Source organism: Amphiura filiformis, chromosome 2 (genome assembly GCF_039555335.1).
Source record: "Amphiura filiformis chromosome 2, Afil_fr2py, whole genome shotgun sequence".
Taxonomy (NCBI): Eukaryota; Metazoa; Echinodermata; class Ophiuroidea; order Amphilepidida; family Amphiuridae; genus Amphiura; species Amphiura filiformis.
In genome coordinates, this window is record NC_092629.1 from 71036800 (window position 1) to 71051455 (window position 14656).

Genomic DNA, 14656 nt, shown 5'->3' on the forward strand with positions numbered 1-14656 from the left:
CCCACGTGGTGTGATGACGTAATCGCCCTAAGCGATATATAGGCACGGTTTCGCTGGCCAGCGAAGCCCAAGACCCGTGGCAAAGTGTCGCCGACCGAGTGCTTGGCATGCGAGGGGTCTCGGGTTCGAATCCCACCCAGAGCAAACAACTTCTTTCCTTCTTTTCTCTCTTTATTCTTTCCTTTTTTCCCTTCCCGTCGCCAAAAAGCCCTTAGGCGGTTAGGGTTAAAGTATCATTTTTTATTGTTTTTGGTCATAAACTCAATATTCCAAACTCTGTTACAAAATGTTTGTACCGGGGAGTACCGTAGGCGTATCTGTTGCCAGGTCGATGACAATAGACACAGCCTTGAATAATAAATATTGTGGCTAATATCATTCCTTATTGCTTAAAGCAATAGTAGGCTTGGGTCTATAAGTCATAGAAGGGCACACAATATAGGGCTATGCAACAATTGCTTTATCCCCCATTGTGTTGTCTCATATCCCTGGTCAAATCCAGCTTGCAATAAATATAAATGTGCTGATATTAACTCATGGTGGTTTCTTAGCAATTTTTGGCAAGCCGAGAGGGGGGGGCAAGGGATTTTTGGCAGGCATTCACGGGGCGCCTTTTTAATAAAACGCTCTAAAATTGCTTAGGAAAACGGTACGGAAACGCTTAAATATGCAAATTTTCCTGCTCGCTGCGCTCGCGACATACATCAAGAACATTTAAAGTGTGTAATTTGGGATCCCAAACATTTGGCATGTTCAAGGGGGGGGGGGGGGCAAAGAATTTTTGCACATGATAATTATGCCTATTGACATTTAACGTCATAATGTAAAATTCCTTTCAAATTTTAATCTTGACCATTACCAAAAATGATGAAATAATATGCGTAATAACTATCACGAAAGGTCAAAAAAGCCAAAATAATGAGGTATTACAAAAGGTCATCTGGCTGCTGAGGCATGTGTAAGAATAATTACAATGTCCAAAAGTTAGGTTGGGAAATATTTTACAAATATCACGTTAAAACGTCATCCATTATGCCTTCCGAATAATGTACATTTTCTTAATTTTTGCCTTTGCCTTGTGGGATTACTTTCGTGGAGTGATTGAGGTTAACTGTTCCAGTGAATGAAACATTCATGAAGATTCAAGACAGTGCCATTAAGTTATGGATTACAGATCGATAGTCTTAAGGTCATTAGTCCAAAACCCCCTTAATTTTGTTCTATACCCTAAACCTTACCCCAACCATAACCCAAAACTTAACCCTAACATAAGCTTTAATCCTAAACCTAAACCTAATCCTATAACCCCAAACCTTACCTAACCCAGACTCTCTGAATCCTGACCTATAACTCATGCACATTACCCATGCACACATTCCACTCCGCAACCCTTAAGGGGCTGCCACTTTTTTCGGAGGGGGTCCCAAAAATACAGGGGGTCATAGAATTTTCAGACCCAAAATAAGGGGGTTATAATTTTTTAACACCCATAATAGGGGGGTTATAGAATTAGTAAGGGCTGGTGACTCACAATTTTCGTGCGCTACGCGCGCATTCTTTAACTTCTCAATCGAAATGTGTGCACAAACTATGCCATATTTTAACGCGCTCCACGCACTTTCTTTACTCTCAAGTTTCGTCGCACTTTGCGCCTTAGTTTCGGCAATGAATAATTTGTCTTGAGTCTTTGTAGGCGGAAGGGGGGGGGGGTTCACAAAATTTTTGACATAAGATGGGGGGAGGGGGATCGTAAAAAAGTTTTGCCCGCGATAGGGGGGTCATAAAAATTGACCCCGCTCACCGACATATTTGGGACCCCCTTCCGAAGAAAATGCCAGCCACCTAATACACACACACGTGTACCTCACATACCCCGCAGCACCCACATCAACAAATCCACAGTCCATCGACAAACACACTCCTATCCCCAAATACCCGGTACCCCACTCTGCTCTAACTCTACTAATAACTCGTCACTAAAAACTCACAAAATAATTATACATGTTGAAATACGGAATTTTACTGTCGTTTTAAACTAACGTCTTTGTCCTTTCCACTCACTGATTTGGATCGGGCGATCTATAGTTGAATGGATCTTCAAAGCGATATTAAAAAAACGCTTTCCATCGTTCCTTGGCACATATCACAATAAGTGTATAGAATAAGGGCAACAATTTGTTTAGTATCACCACCCAGCAAACACAAAAACGTTTTAAAAACGTTTTAAATAAGTTATATTTTGGCTTTTGGTTTAGGTAAAAACGTTTTAATAACATTAAAATGTCGGGTTATATAAAGGTCATGATAACGTTTTAAAACGTTTTGTATGAAAACACACTACAACATATTTTTAAATGTTTTCAAAAAATGTTATTGTAAACTATTTTTACAAACATTTTGCCAAATATTGTGTCAATACTTAAATAACATTATGTTAAAATGTTTGAACCCAGCAAACACAGAAATGTTCTTAAAATGTTTTTTCAAAACCTTTTAATAACATTTAAATGTCGGGTTATATAAAGGTCATGAAAACGTTTTTAAAACGTTATTGAAAATATTTTTGGCAAACGTTTTTCGCAAAATATGTTTTCAACCCCAAAATAACATTCTGTTTAGAATGTTTTGTATCAAGTTTTCAAGAATGTTTTTGGAATGTTATTAAAACGTTTTTATACCCTTTATATAACCCGACATTTAAACGTTTTCTGTAAAACATTTTTTGTTTGCTGAGCAGTAGATTATCAAAATGTTTTTTAAGGTTATGAAAACATTTTATACTCTTAATATACCCTTTATATAACCCGACATTTAAACGTTTTCTGACAACCTTTTATAACCTTTTGCGAATGATGTCGAAAACGTTTTGTGTTTGCTGGGCAGCAGATACTAAGTTCGGTCACCTTAAGCGTACATCGACAACCTACAATGAGAACCCTTGAAATTATGAAATTGAGGTTAAATCACTAGTCCAGTCAATATCATACTGACAGTTGGTGCCATTTACGAAGTATTGCAAGTAACTTTTGCCAGCAAAATATGGAATATACTAACAGAAGATATCTATCGGAAAAATAAATATAACCACAGTGCTGTGCAAGGCTTGTGTTGGGCCTCATACGTGTCCAATTTTGTGGGGAGAAGTTGAAAAGGTAAGGTTTTATTGAAAGAATTCATGCTCAAAATTTCCGTAACATGAATTCTGTAGATATGACATCTATGAACTCGCCACTAACCTGAAAGATTTGAACATGAAGTAGGTTATGAATGCACGCAAATTTGATTTTCCTCGCTGCCATCATTACCATAGAAGTCTTTTTCGTTTTAAAAGTGGGAAAATCACATCACATTGCTGCCTATACGAAATATATTAAAGCATATGTTGAGTTCCGAAGACCCAAATAAGTATCATAATTCTTTCTTGGGAGTGTCCAACATATTATAGCCAAATGACGGGGAGATCGGCCCAAGGAAAGGTTATGAAATATCGACTGTGTGAAAAAAAGTGCGTGAGCCGAAATGCAACATTAACAGGCCTATTTACATAATTTCCTATGACCTTACAGAAGTGACCATGCTCAAATATAAAACTAGAGAGTTTGGTCATTGATGTGCACCATCAATTTTGAACCTGTGATTAATATTGCTAAATTCACAGAAAACATGGCAAATTTCTCTCAATTCTGGTCTATTTGAAAAAAGATTACTCAACCTCTTAAAGTAGGATCCATGCATTGGTGAAATGGTATAAATTTTACTTTACGCACGGGATGTATCAAAAGAATTATAGCATCAAAAATGTGTCAATGTAAAAAATAAAAGGTTCAATTGCATAATGTTTTATCTATTGAATAAAATTAATGATGGATCGGCAAGAAACCAGGATGGACCACATTCACCATATTAATGCCAGATATATCAAACTTGTTGAGCCACGTAAACGTTATTGGTATTGTTATATGCAAGCATATTATAGAAACTTGTTATTAACAGGTTCAGGTTTTCGTATGTTTACATTGTACGTAGTGTCATTTGTATGTGACGTAATCAAATGTTCTGGCCATTCACAGAATTTACGTGTAAGTGAGTAAACATGGAATTAAAAAACATACCCGCTTGAGCCTCCTCGAATAAGGTGCAGATTGGGCCTCGCTACCCCAACCTGTTACTACACCTTCTTTTCCAGCTGTAACTAGTGCTTGTTCTTGAGTTTCGTTTGGTAGACACACTGAAAAAAGCAAAATATTCACATTAAAAAGCTTTGCAGGTGATTGAAGTATTTCATGTTATGTTCATTTTCCTATAAAGGGTAGACAGGTGCTAAAATAATTCAACACACGCGCGTCCTCATGGACATGATGGACGCATCATACATGTGCAGTTGAAAAACTTAGTTTAATTGTTGACTAGATGAGGCTACCCTTTAAAGCTATTTTACTGTGCAATATCATAATGTATAATTTCATGTTTGTTTTTGGCATTAAATATTCAAAAATCAATGTTTCCGACAATTATTTGAGGGAAACCGGTATAATATCTTGATTTCATTATTCACGAATTTGGTCTAGTGCTGATTGGATTGTATCGTATCTCATGACGTACGAGTATAGTAAAACAAATCAATGCTGCTGCCATATACTTACGGGGAGAAATGTAATCTGTGTATGTGATAGGTTGTCGGAATTTAATCAAAGCAATATCCGAGTCATAGGTATTTACGTCGAAGTCCGGATTTATGATAACTGTTTCCACGTCAACGTTGACTTCCGTCCCGTCATCCTCTGTTGTACTGTGCTCCCCAAGAACAAGTATAAACGAGTCCCTTGAAAGAAAATAACATTCAAGCCTTAATGTACGATTTCCGTCAAATTTTGATTTTGTTATTCTTTATTCAAAATGTTGAAATAATATTAGTAATAACTGACGGGAAGGGTTGCTGTACATTTTAGGTTGAAATAACAAGGTAAAGTGAAAGAAACCGCACTGGTTATTTTGGCCATTTAACACGCAGTTCTATGGGAGGACATAATATGTCGAGCTTTGCTCTGTTGACCTACAAAGACATCAAATTTGGCCGATTCCATTTAGGTGCAAGTTGAGACATGTGTGAACATTACAAATATGCACAAAAATCAGGTTTGAAAAAAAATAAACCAATTTCATATTATAAGATCGTACATTATGGCTTTCATTGATCTGTATAAGCCAGGATTTTAGTTAGATATAAGCTTTTAGCAGTGGATTACAAAATATTATGAAGGATCGTTGTGGTCATCATCATCATCATCATCATCATCATCATCATCATCATCATCATCATCATCATCATCATCATCATCATCATCATCATCATCATCATCATCCAATCATCATCATCATCCAAGACATTCTCTAGCTAAATTGTATATATGTTACAAATCGTGAACACCTAATTTTGTTTATATGATACATTTTAAGGCATGCGCAATAGAAAGATTAAAATGTAAATATATTACATTTTAAGAAAAATCTGACTTCTGCGCATTTCACTGCAGTGATGATGATGCTTATTTTGTATATTTAGCACGGCAGTAATTAGCGCCCTCTGTGTTACATTAATGGTGCTGTTGGCCAATTTTATACATTAAGGTTACTGTTGGTCAATGTTACATTAAGGTTAGGGTTAGGGATAGTGGATTAGGGTTATGATTAGTGGGTTAGGGTTAGGGTTAGGGGTTAGGGTTAGGGTTAGGGTTAGGGTTAGGGTTAGGGGTTAGGGTTAGGGTTAGGATTAGGGTTAGGGTTAGGGTTAGGGTTAGGGTTAGGGTTAGGGGTTAGGGTTAGGGTTAGGGTTAGGGTTAGGGTTAGGGTTAGGAGGTTAGGGTTAGGGTTAGGGTTAGTGGGTCAGGGTTAGGATTAGGGTTAGGATTAGGGTTAGGGTTAGGATTAGGGATAGGGTAAGGGGATTAGGGTTAGGGTTAGGGTAACCTTAAGGGTGACGGGCTGTCTCTACTAGGTGACGGGCTGTCGATAGTGAAAATGAGATCATGTTATCGACAGCCCGTCACCCATATCCATACTTAGAGACAGCTCGTCACCCATTTCACACTTTCTACTTATTTTACATTTTTACCCCGTAATTTCCCTCATTCTTCAGGCCCTGCCCTCTATCGGTGGCTAATTTACAGTTTAAGCTTCTTTGCTATTGTATTGGGAACAACATTGTTTCTTTATAGGCCTGCGGCGCAACCTTGAACAATATTGTCCTTGAGCTAACGGACGATTTATTCAACTAAAATTCAGATCATAGCCGCATCTGCGCCATGTTTTCTCATGCCATTGAAATATTTTTGTCTCGTAGGCCTATGCAGGACGGATACATCTCTGATCCAAGATAGATTAGTAGGGGCTTTGTAAATAATTATGAGCCCTGGTGGGGGGTAAAATGGGTGGTGGGGGTGGGCAAGCAATTTTGGCCAGCCGAGAGGGGGGGGGGGACCTAGGAATCTAGGGCCTCATAATTATTGCACAGCCCCTTACTGTAAAATGATCCTAGATAAACATCGGGCTTAAACAATTTGTATGTAAGAAATTAATCATTGGAAAGGTGAAAGTGATTGGCAGAAACGAATGTAACGTCATCACCAGCTTATTATCCACCTGATTGAATTCCTACACTTTTCTTTCCATATAGACGAATCCAACGAGCCTAGTGATGGTCAGAATCAGTTGGCCATTACTGGGTCCAGTCTGCACAAAACCGGTGTTGTTACATCCCAATTGTGTGGATTAAATCCGCTTAAAAATCGATGTTGAATTGTATTGTGATGTAAACTTTCATCACTTTTTTTGTCTACGTGTAACATTGGTTATGGAATGCAGTTTCAAATCCTCGCCAAGGCCACATCATTTCACATTTTAGGTGGAATAGACCTAAGGGGGTGGGACCCAGCTATGGCGGCTATTGAGGTGTAGGAATGCGTGAAATTAGATTCGTCTATATCAAAATTATGGTTGTTGGAATGCCTGTGCTGCGCGATGATCCAGTTGCCGTAAAAAAGGAGTAGATATTCACGTTTTGACCGTAATAGAGTCGTTGTATACTATGTTAACATGGTAGCAGGAGCTTATATTTATGGGTGTGTAGTGAGGTTCATTTGCATAATGTTGTTTAGTTTAGTATAGAAGAAATGTAACAAAATCGAAAGTGTTGTTGACCTGAACAATTTGGCTTAGGCTACCTCTTCAAAATATTCTGGCAATTATTGGTAGGGGTTGGTTAAGGTTAAACAGGGGGTCAAATTGAAAATGTCCCAATTTTGTTGAAAAGTATGTTAAGGGGCTGTGCAATAATTATAAGCCCCCCGGGGGTGTAACATTTCCAAACGGCTCGCCAAAAATCGTTTGCCCCCCCCTCTCGGCCCGCCAAAAAATCTTTCCCCCCCCCCTTGGACATAATAATAATGCAAACTTTAAATGGTCTAGATGTATGTTGTGAGCGCAGCTAGCAGGAAAATTAGCATATTTAAGCGTTTCCGTACTGTTTTCCTAAGCCTTTTTAGAGCGTTTTATTAAAAAGGCGCCCCATGAATGTGTGCCAAAAATTGCTTGCCCCCTCTCGGCTTGCCAAAAATTGCTTGCCTGGCCATAAAGAATCTAAAAATGTATATACATTGGATTGCCTAAAGTTTGGTAGTGACTTACAGGTGCGCATTAACGTTAATCGCATAGAGCGTACATGCATGTGAACCCGTATCGGTGAACCCATGTCGGTCGGAGAATTCCACGACTGAAGCACATATACAATGGTGGTTTGTCGGCACGCTTGTAGCGCAACCGCAATTAAAGCACTGATGTCACAACCGAACTTGAGCTGAGGTGAATCACAGAATTGTTTGCTCTATCTGCAAAGATACCATTTGGCTGGGGCCAAGCTATTAATACGGTAAAATTAACCAATTTCAATCGGGCAATGTCAACCGTATTAGTAGAATGGCACCAGCCCAAAGTACCTTGCAGATACAGCAATTAAACATGTTAAACTATTCGCAGTCGAAGTGACGTAATAATCGGATTAACTACCATAGTGTTACGAGTCGTACTTGACTCAAGGCCAAAATCACCTTTTACCCGAACTCACACGAATGCACAACACAAATACACTGTTTGATTAAGCGAACAAAATCTAAGTCTTTAATTGAAAGTAATGTATGATTGGTAACAAAATGACAACAAAATGCACATATAAAATAATCACACAATCACAATAATATTTATTTATTTATTTATTTATTTACATAACTTTCTAAACTACATCAAAAATACACATACAAAGCATGTCATAAAATAAAAATTATAAAAGATTGTCCCGGTAGGCTAGCCAGGAGGAGCCAGGAGCGTGAGCACTATCACCCGAGGGGTGTGATCCCTCCAACCCACCGAGACAAGTGAACTCAAAACATAAATATTAAATATTGCACATTTAGAATAAGTTACATATTACACATTACACATATTTCATAAACAATGACATCAAATTTAGGAGTTTAGCTCCCCCTCTTGCATAGTCATTTCAATAAAATGTGTTTTAAGGTGGCTTTTGAATGGCCTCATATTTTTATGCAAAATAAACTGATCCCTGATGGACACTGGAAGTGCATTCCAAAGACGGGGAAAATTGACACTGATGGTATATTTAAAACTATCGGTTTTGGGGGTGATGTGATTGTTAAAAAGCAAATTGTCAAAATGGCGAATGTTTACAATCCAGTTGCTGAAATGAAAGACATAAGAATTTTAACTACTCAGTACTTAACCAGCAGTCTTCTTCTAGAGTTCTTGCAATGTTCTGGACGGCTGATGTATATATCCTTTATTTACTTGTCCTGCGAAAATCAGCGAAGTCCATTGTACGCTTGCATTTATAAATCCTTAGTATAAAATCCTCACACGAAAATGGTGCTGCTTTGTCCCAAAAACTAAACTCCTTGCGTCGTTCTCCACACACATTTAAAACTCCTGGCCTTGCGTAGTTCTCCAAATACTAAACTCCTTGCGCCGTTCTCCATACTAAACTCCTAGCGCAGTTCTCCAAATCTCTTTACTTCTTGCGCAGTTCTCCTACTTGACAGACTTTAGAAGCTTTGAATCAGTTATCAGCATGACGACGAAGATCACAATAAATCCATCCTTTTTGGGACTATCTTCTCCATTTAAATATAGCACCTTCGCTATAATTCCAATGCTGATTCAATATTCAACTTTGTGAATATTTTGCTGTATGATACACACAGCTCACTGCTTCATAATAATCAAATGTCTTTGTAATAAATCTGTTGACATTTGCTTTTATAGCAACCAAAACCCACATCTATTACCGGGGTAATAGAGCATTCTATCATATTACAACACTTCCTCTGGGTGATTCCCAAACCTTATCCATTTCACAATCCAAGGGATTTTCCAAAGATTATAAATAAAGAGAATCTTCTAGAGATGAAGAGGGGTTTCCCCAAACAATCTAAAGTTAGATATGGTTTTCCCCTTGTCTCATATTTCTCAACTTGTTTTCAACTTGTAAACACAGTTAAATAATTAAATACAATTATTGAGGGCACATCACAATATGAATTGAAGAATACAATTTTGGAATAGATCGCTCTGCACTGCAATGTTCACGCTGAAATGCTGATCACTCGCACCTGTAAGATTAGTATCTTTGAAAAGAGCGGTATTGTATTCAATCTATAATTACAGAGATTACAGATATCACCTGTGTATATTTACACACATATTTGATGAGTGCAACTTGCTTGTAATGCAGGGCGATATATTCAAAAATTGTATTCATCTATTGCTATGGTAGTTAATCCGATTATTACGTCACTTCGTCAGCGAATACATTTTTAGATTCCTTGACCAGACAAATGATAATATTGTACAACAATGATTGGAATATGTTTCGACTTTTGACCCTTGGTTGGCCCCTACCTACAATTACCAGAACTTTTAAGAGCGCAGTTTAAAGAAATTTTGTTCAGTATCCTTCAGGCAAGTCAGAAACACTTTCAAACATTTGTTACGATCTGGTCACTGAACATTAGCGATGTTCCTATACTAAACACATGATGTATGACGTAGTGATTTTAATATTAACATAATAATGAAACTATTTCTTCATAAGAGGAGTTGGTCACACGAGACCAGTTATTTGGCGTTTTATAGACGAATCCAAATTCACGCATTCCTACACCTGACTAGCAGCCTTTAGTTGGGTAGCCGTCGGCTACAATGCACCCAAAATGGGAATGATTCGGCCTTGGCGGAAATTTTAAACTGCATTCCATCACCCGTTTTACACCTTCCGCGAAAACACAGGTAGACAAAAAGAAGTTTACAACACAATAGGCCCTATAGTTCCCTTCGGCAAAACACACAGCTTCTATGGTCTATTCGCTGTTGAAGTGACATAATAATCAGATTAACTACACCATATCAAACGCTACAAATGGATTTACTTGCGAACAAAAGGACTATGTATGAATAGATGCGACGGGATTACCTCTATTATATATATTATTCTATTAACCCTCCTCGTCCTTGCATCTTCTCTAGGTGTTAGGTGGCTTTTATTTGCACAATTGGACGCTCAAAACACCAGGTTGGTGCTAGCGGCTACCCAAAGATGTCCGACCAAATCCTGACCATGACTTGGCTCGTTGGATTCGTCTATAGCCTTTAAGAATACAGGCTGAGTCAAAAAGAAGTAAACTCATGTTTGAGGGGGGCTGTAACTAGTGATCTGTAAGGAATTTGCTATAAATGAAAATATCATTGGAAAGAGCAAACTCTACACGTCTAAAACAAAATTGTTGCAATTTCTCACAGCAAACTAAAGTTATACTTATTTGAATACAACCACAACCATTTTTGTAGCTACACACGGCTAATTGATTTTCATCCATTTCAACTTCGTCGAATCAGCAAAATGCTAACAGGACTTATTGATGAAATGACAACTTTTGTTTTTAATAAATATTCAATAAACAGGATGATGTCCATGACGGTACTGTAGTTTGTAGGGAAAAAAATTCAAGTCTTAACGAACGATCCGGCAGAAGCTTAATAATTGGGGAATGATGGGTATAAAGGGTCTTGAGCTAATCTTTGGGTGCTGCTCTAACGCATGTCTAACCCTAGCAATGTCCACTTGTGATCTAGTAGTTCGTGGTCTGCCTGAAGCTTCCGGCTGTCTGTTAGTGTCCCATGATTCCTATTAGCTGTGGGAAATTGGAGACCAAAATGACGCTGAACTTCAATGGGACTCTTAGTTTCATGATACTTCGTCGACAGAAACATACACTCCCGTGCGGTAAATTGTGGTGCTATGTTGTCATTTGACCGTTTTATTATAATGTAGTGCAATGAGGTAAAATTCATATTGAAAAGAACCCTTTAATTAATGATCGAAACCACACCTGCCACGTAACTTTATTTGCATTTGAATATCGCACCTTACCAATCAATATAATAGGTACTTGGGGAGTGAACCCGTGTGCAGCTGCAAAAATAGGTGGTTGTATTCAAATTAGTATAACTGCTGCGAGCAATTTCAACATTTTTTTTATTTAGACGTGTAGAATATGCTCTTTCCAACGATATTTTTCGCAGATTTCTTACAGATTTCTTACAGTTTACTTCTTTTTGACTCAGCCTATACCTCTGCACATAATAATGCATACTAATAATGCAGAGAGTTTCTCTGGAATGTTGATGGCTTTTACACACATTTGTCATGAATTTACCTGCTTAGACACATCTATGGTTTCATGGGTCACACAGCTGCCCCAGATTGAGGTCATATTGCTAGTTAAAAATATCCCCATGTAAGATGCATCACCAGGGCAAGTCACCGAAATAGGATTTATGAGTATTATGCATGGAAGGCATATTTTCTCGTGTAAAAACGGCTTTTAAGGCTCTTAAAAACGGCTTTTAAGGTTCTTTAAGGTTCTTTTTAAGACTAGGCCTACTAAATATACTTACGTGTCCGAGCTGTTAAGTCCATCGCGGCCGCCGAAACATTGAGCTGTGGTCACAATCCATTTTTGGTTCAACAATACTCCTGCACATTTAGGTTTTCTAAAAGCATTGGACCACAACATAGCCATCCATGGTGATTGCCCGTGCTTTGAAATTTTCCCGCCGACAATTTTCCCGCGGACACGAGGGTATCCACATAAATCTATTTAGGGAAAGCAAATAAGTAAATAAATAAATAAATAAATAAATAAATAAATAAATAAATAAATAAATAAATAAATAAATAAATAAATAAATAAATAAATAAATAAATAAATAAATAAATAAATAAATAAATAAATAAATAAATAAATATATAAATAAATATATTGTTTTGTCTAACCAGCAAATTGAACAGTTTTACATTGAATTGTACACATCAATTACTGGATTAGCGAAATTAAATACCCACATAAATGGTGGTCATTGGCAATTAGCGAAATTAAGTACTAGTGAAATTAAATAGCTTTACAGTAGTACGGTTGAAGGCCGATGTACTAGTCCCACATTCATGACATTCGCTAAAATGTTTGTCTTGCTACAAAAATAACTACAGCTACTGTGATTCTAGAGCCACGAATACAGGCGGTGGATTCGTATTGACCTCATTTGACAAAATCGGACAAAGTTTAACATTTTGCCCCATTTGACCTTTGATGTCTGATGACCTCAATTGGTTTTTTTCATGATCCATGCATTTTGTACTAGGACACTGGTCCTATCTCCATGCATAATTTAAGCTTGATACGTCAAAGCGTGGAGACACAAATAGCTGTACACATACGATTAAACGTGATTTACCATAATTTTACAAATGCATTATGGGGAAGCTTAGAATTATGCATTATGCTTCTATTCCCCATTATGTAATGCGGAGGGGGGGGGGCAGTAGCTCGAGTTTTAAGCCTTAATGGGTATCGAGTTTGGTGATTAAGGGGGTACTACACCCCTGGCCAATTTGGTGCCTATTTTTGCATTTTTCTCAAAAATTATAGCGCATTTGTGACAAGTAAGATATGTATATTATAGGGGCAAGGACTACAACTACTGCACTGAAAATTCAGCATTTCAAGGCAAATTATTGATTTATTGATCAAATATTGGTTTCCCTCATTTTTTACTGTAACTCCACAACTGTTGTCTGTGCTGAAATAACTTTCCAAGGCAGTAGTTGTAGTCCTTGCCCCTATAATATACATATCTTACTTGTCACCAATGCGCTATAATTTTTGAGAAAAATGAAAAAAATAGGCACAAAATGTTGCAGGGGTGTAGTACCCCCTTAAGTTTGGTGGTCATAACATTAAATTTAAAGGAAGAGTAGCATTTTTAAAGCTTTTCACAAAAGTTTCTCTGATAATCCTATATGACCTTTGGCCTTTATCTGTGTGTAACTTATAATTAAGCTTGGGTCACTGCTTGCACATAACTCACATAAGCCTATTTAATTTTTCTTTAAAGCAACTGATTTTCAAGAAAAAAAAGGGTTTTTGAGCACCCGTTCATATCATTTTAAAGCATGTTTTAAAGAGATTTCAATCTAAGAAACTCTCATAATTACGACTTTACACTGGATTCGTCTTGTGATACACAGTCTAGTCCGCAACGAAAATGGGCTATTCCAATTAAACCCCATACACCCCATATGGAAAATATGACCTTAGTCTCCCACACAGGGAGTGTGAATTCTAAATGGAGTCACATATTCAGGTAGTCATATTTGAAATTCACACTTCCAGTTGTATAGATTTCAGCTGCAATAGGCCAATCCTTAAAAGGTCAGTGTCTCTGAATAAGCACTGGCGAGTTTATACTGGGTTCGTGGTTCACAAATATGTAAATTACCTGACTATATATTGTTATTTTTGCCGACTTCTTACATTTTGCCATTGTTAAACCAAGACAATTTAAGAAAGGTTTTCTAACTTTTGGATAAAATGAACTTGAATAATTATAGGGCTGTTTCAGGTACAACTAATTACCATTTAATTCGTGCTATTGAATGTCTGCTACTTCCGTTTGATTTCAATTTCTTATATTATTTAAAATGTATATCATAAACATTACAACAAAGTTTATTCTGATTTATCTTACCTTCGGCAGGTTGGGAATATGCTATAGCTACCAAAAACGGCAACACAGCGACCATCAGCCGTATAGGTTGCTTCATGATGGTCTTATATCATGTAAAAAATATAAATACTTTAGCAACTACGGTATAAATTGCATTCTTTTTGGATCACAAGTTCAAGTCCACAATCCTCCTCTCTCTCTAGGCATAATAGAGGAAGTATTGAAGTACAAATCTAGATTATAAGGAAATGCATACAGGATTTGGTCCAATGGGTACTTTGTGGTGAATAATGACTATTAGAAACAGCTGAAGCTTCCTGTCTGTTCTCTCTTTTCCTGTCTCTATTTGACCTTGTCAATTAAAAGTCGCCAGGACACTTAAGGACCGTTCACAAACATTTGTTAGGATGACCTGATGCAAAATTTAAAAAAAAGGGGGGTGAAGGGGGGTGAAATTTTGAGATCTGTAAGGGGGGGCGAATATTTTCGCGATGAAATTTCTTTGCATCAGGCCCTCCCTAAA

At 37.4% G+C, this 14656-nt stretch overlaps 1 protein-coding gene across 2 annotated transcripts in view; it reads right to left on the reverse strand.

Annotated features, from left to right (window-relative positions):
• The window catches only part of LOC140146570 (ovochymase-like), a 34265-nt gene extending 19983 nt beyond the window's left edge, over positions 1–14282 (reverse strand). The window contains exons 1-4 of one of the 2 annotated variants that reach the window (XM_072168443.1): positions 14155–14282; positions 12025–12223; positions 4644–4822; positions 4113–4228 (exon numbers count right to left, since the gene is read on the reverse strand). In XM_072168443.1, coding sequence (XP_072024544.1) covers positions 4113–4228; positions 4644–4822; positions 12025–12223; positions 14155–14230 — 570 coding nt within the window. In that variant the 5' untranslated portion in view covers positions 14231–14282. The remainder of the gene's footprint in view (positions 1–4112; positions 4229–4643; positions 4823–12024; positions 12224–14154) is intronic. The other variant, XM_072168444.1, reaches the window with a different exon arrangement.
• Positions 14283–14656: the final 374 nt, after the last annotated feature.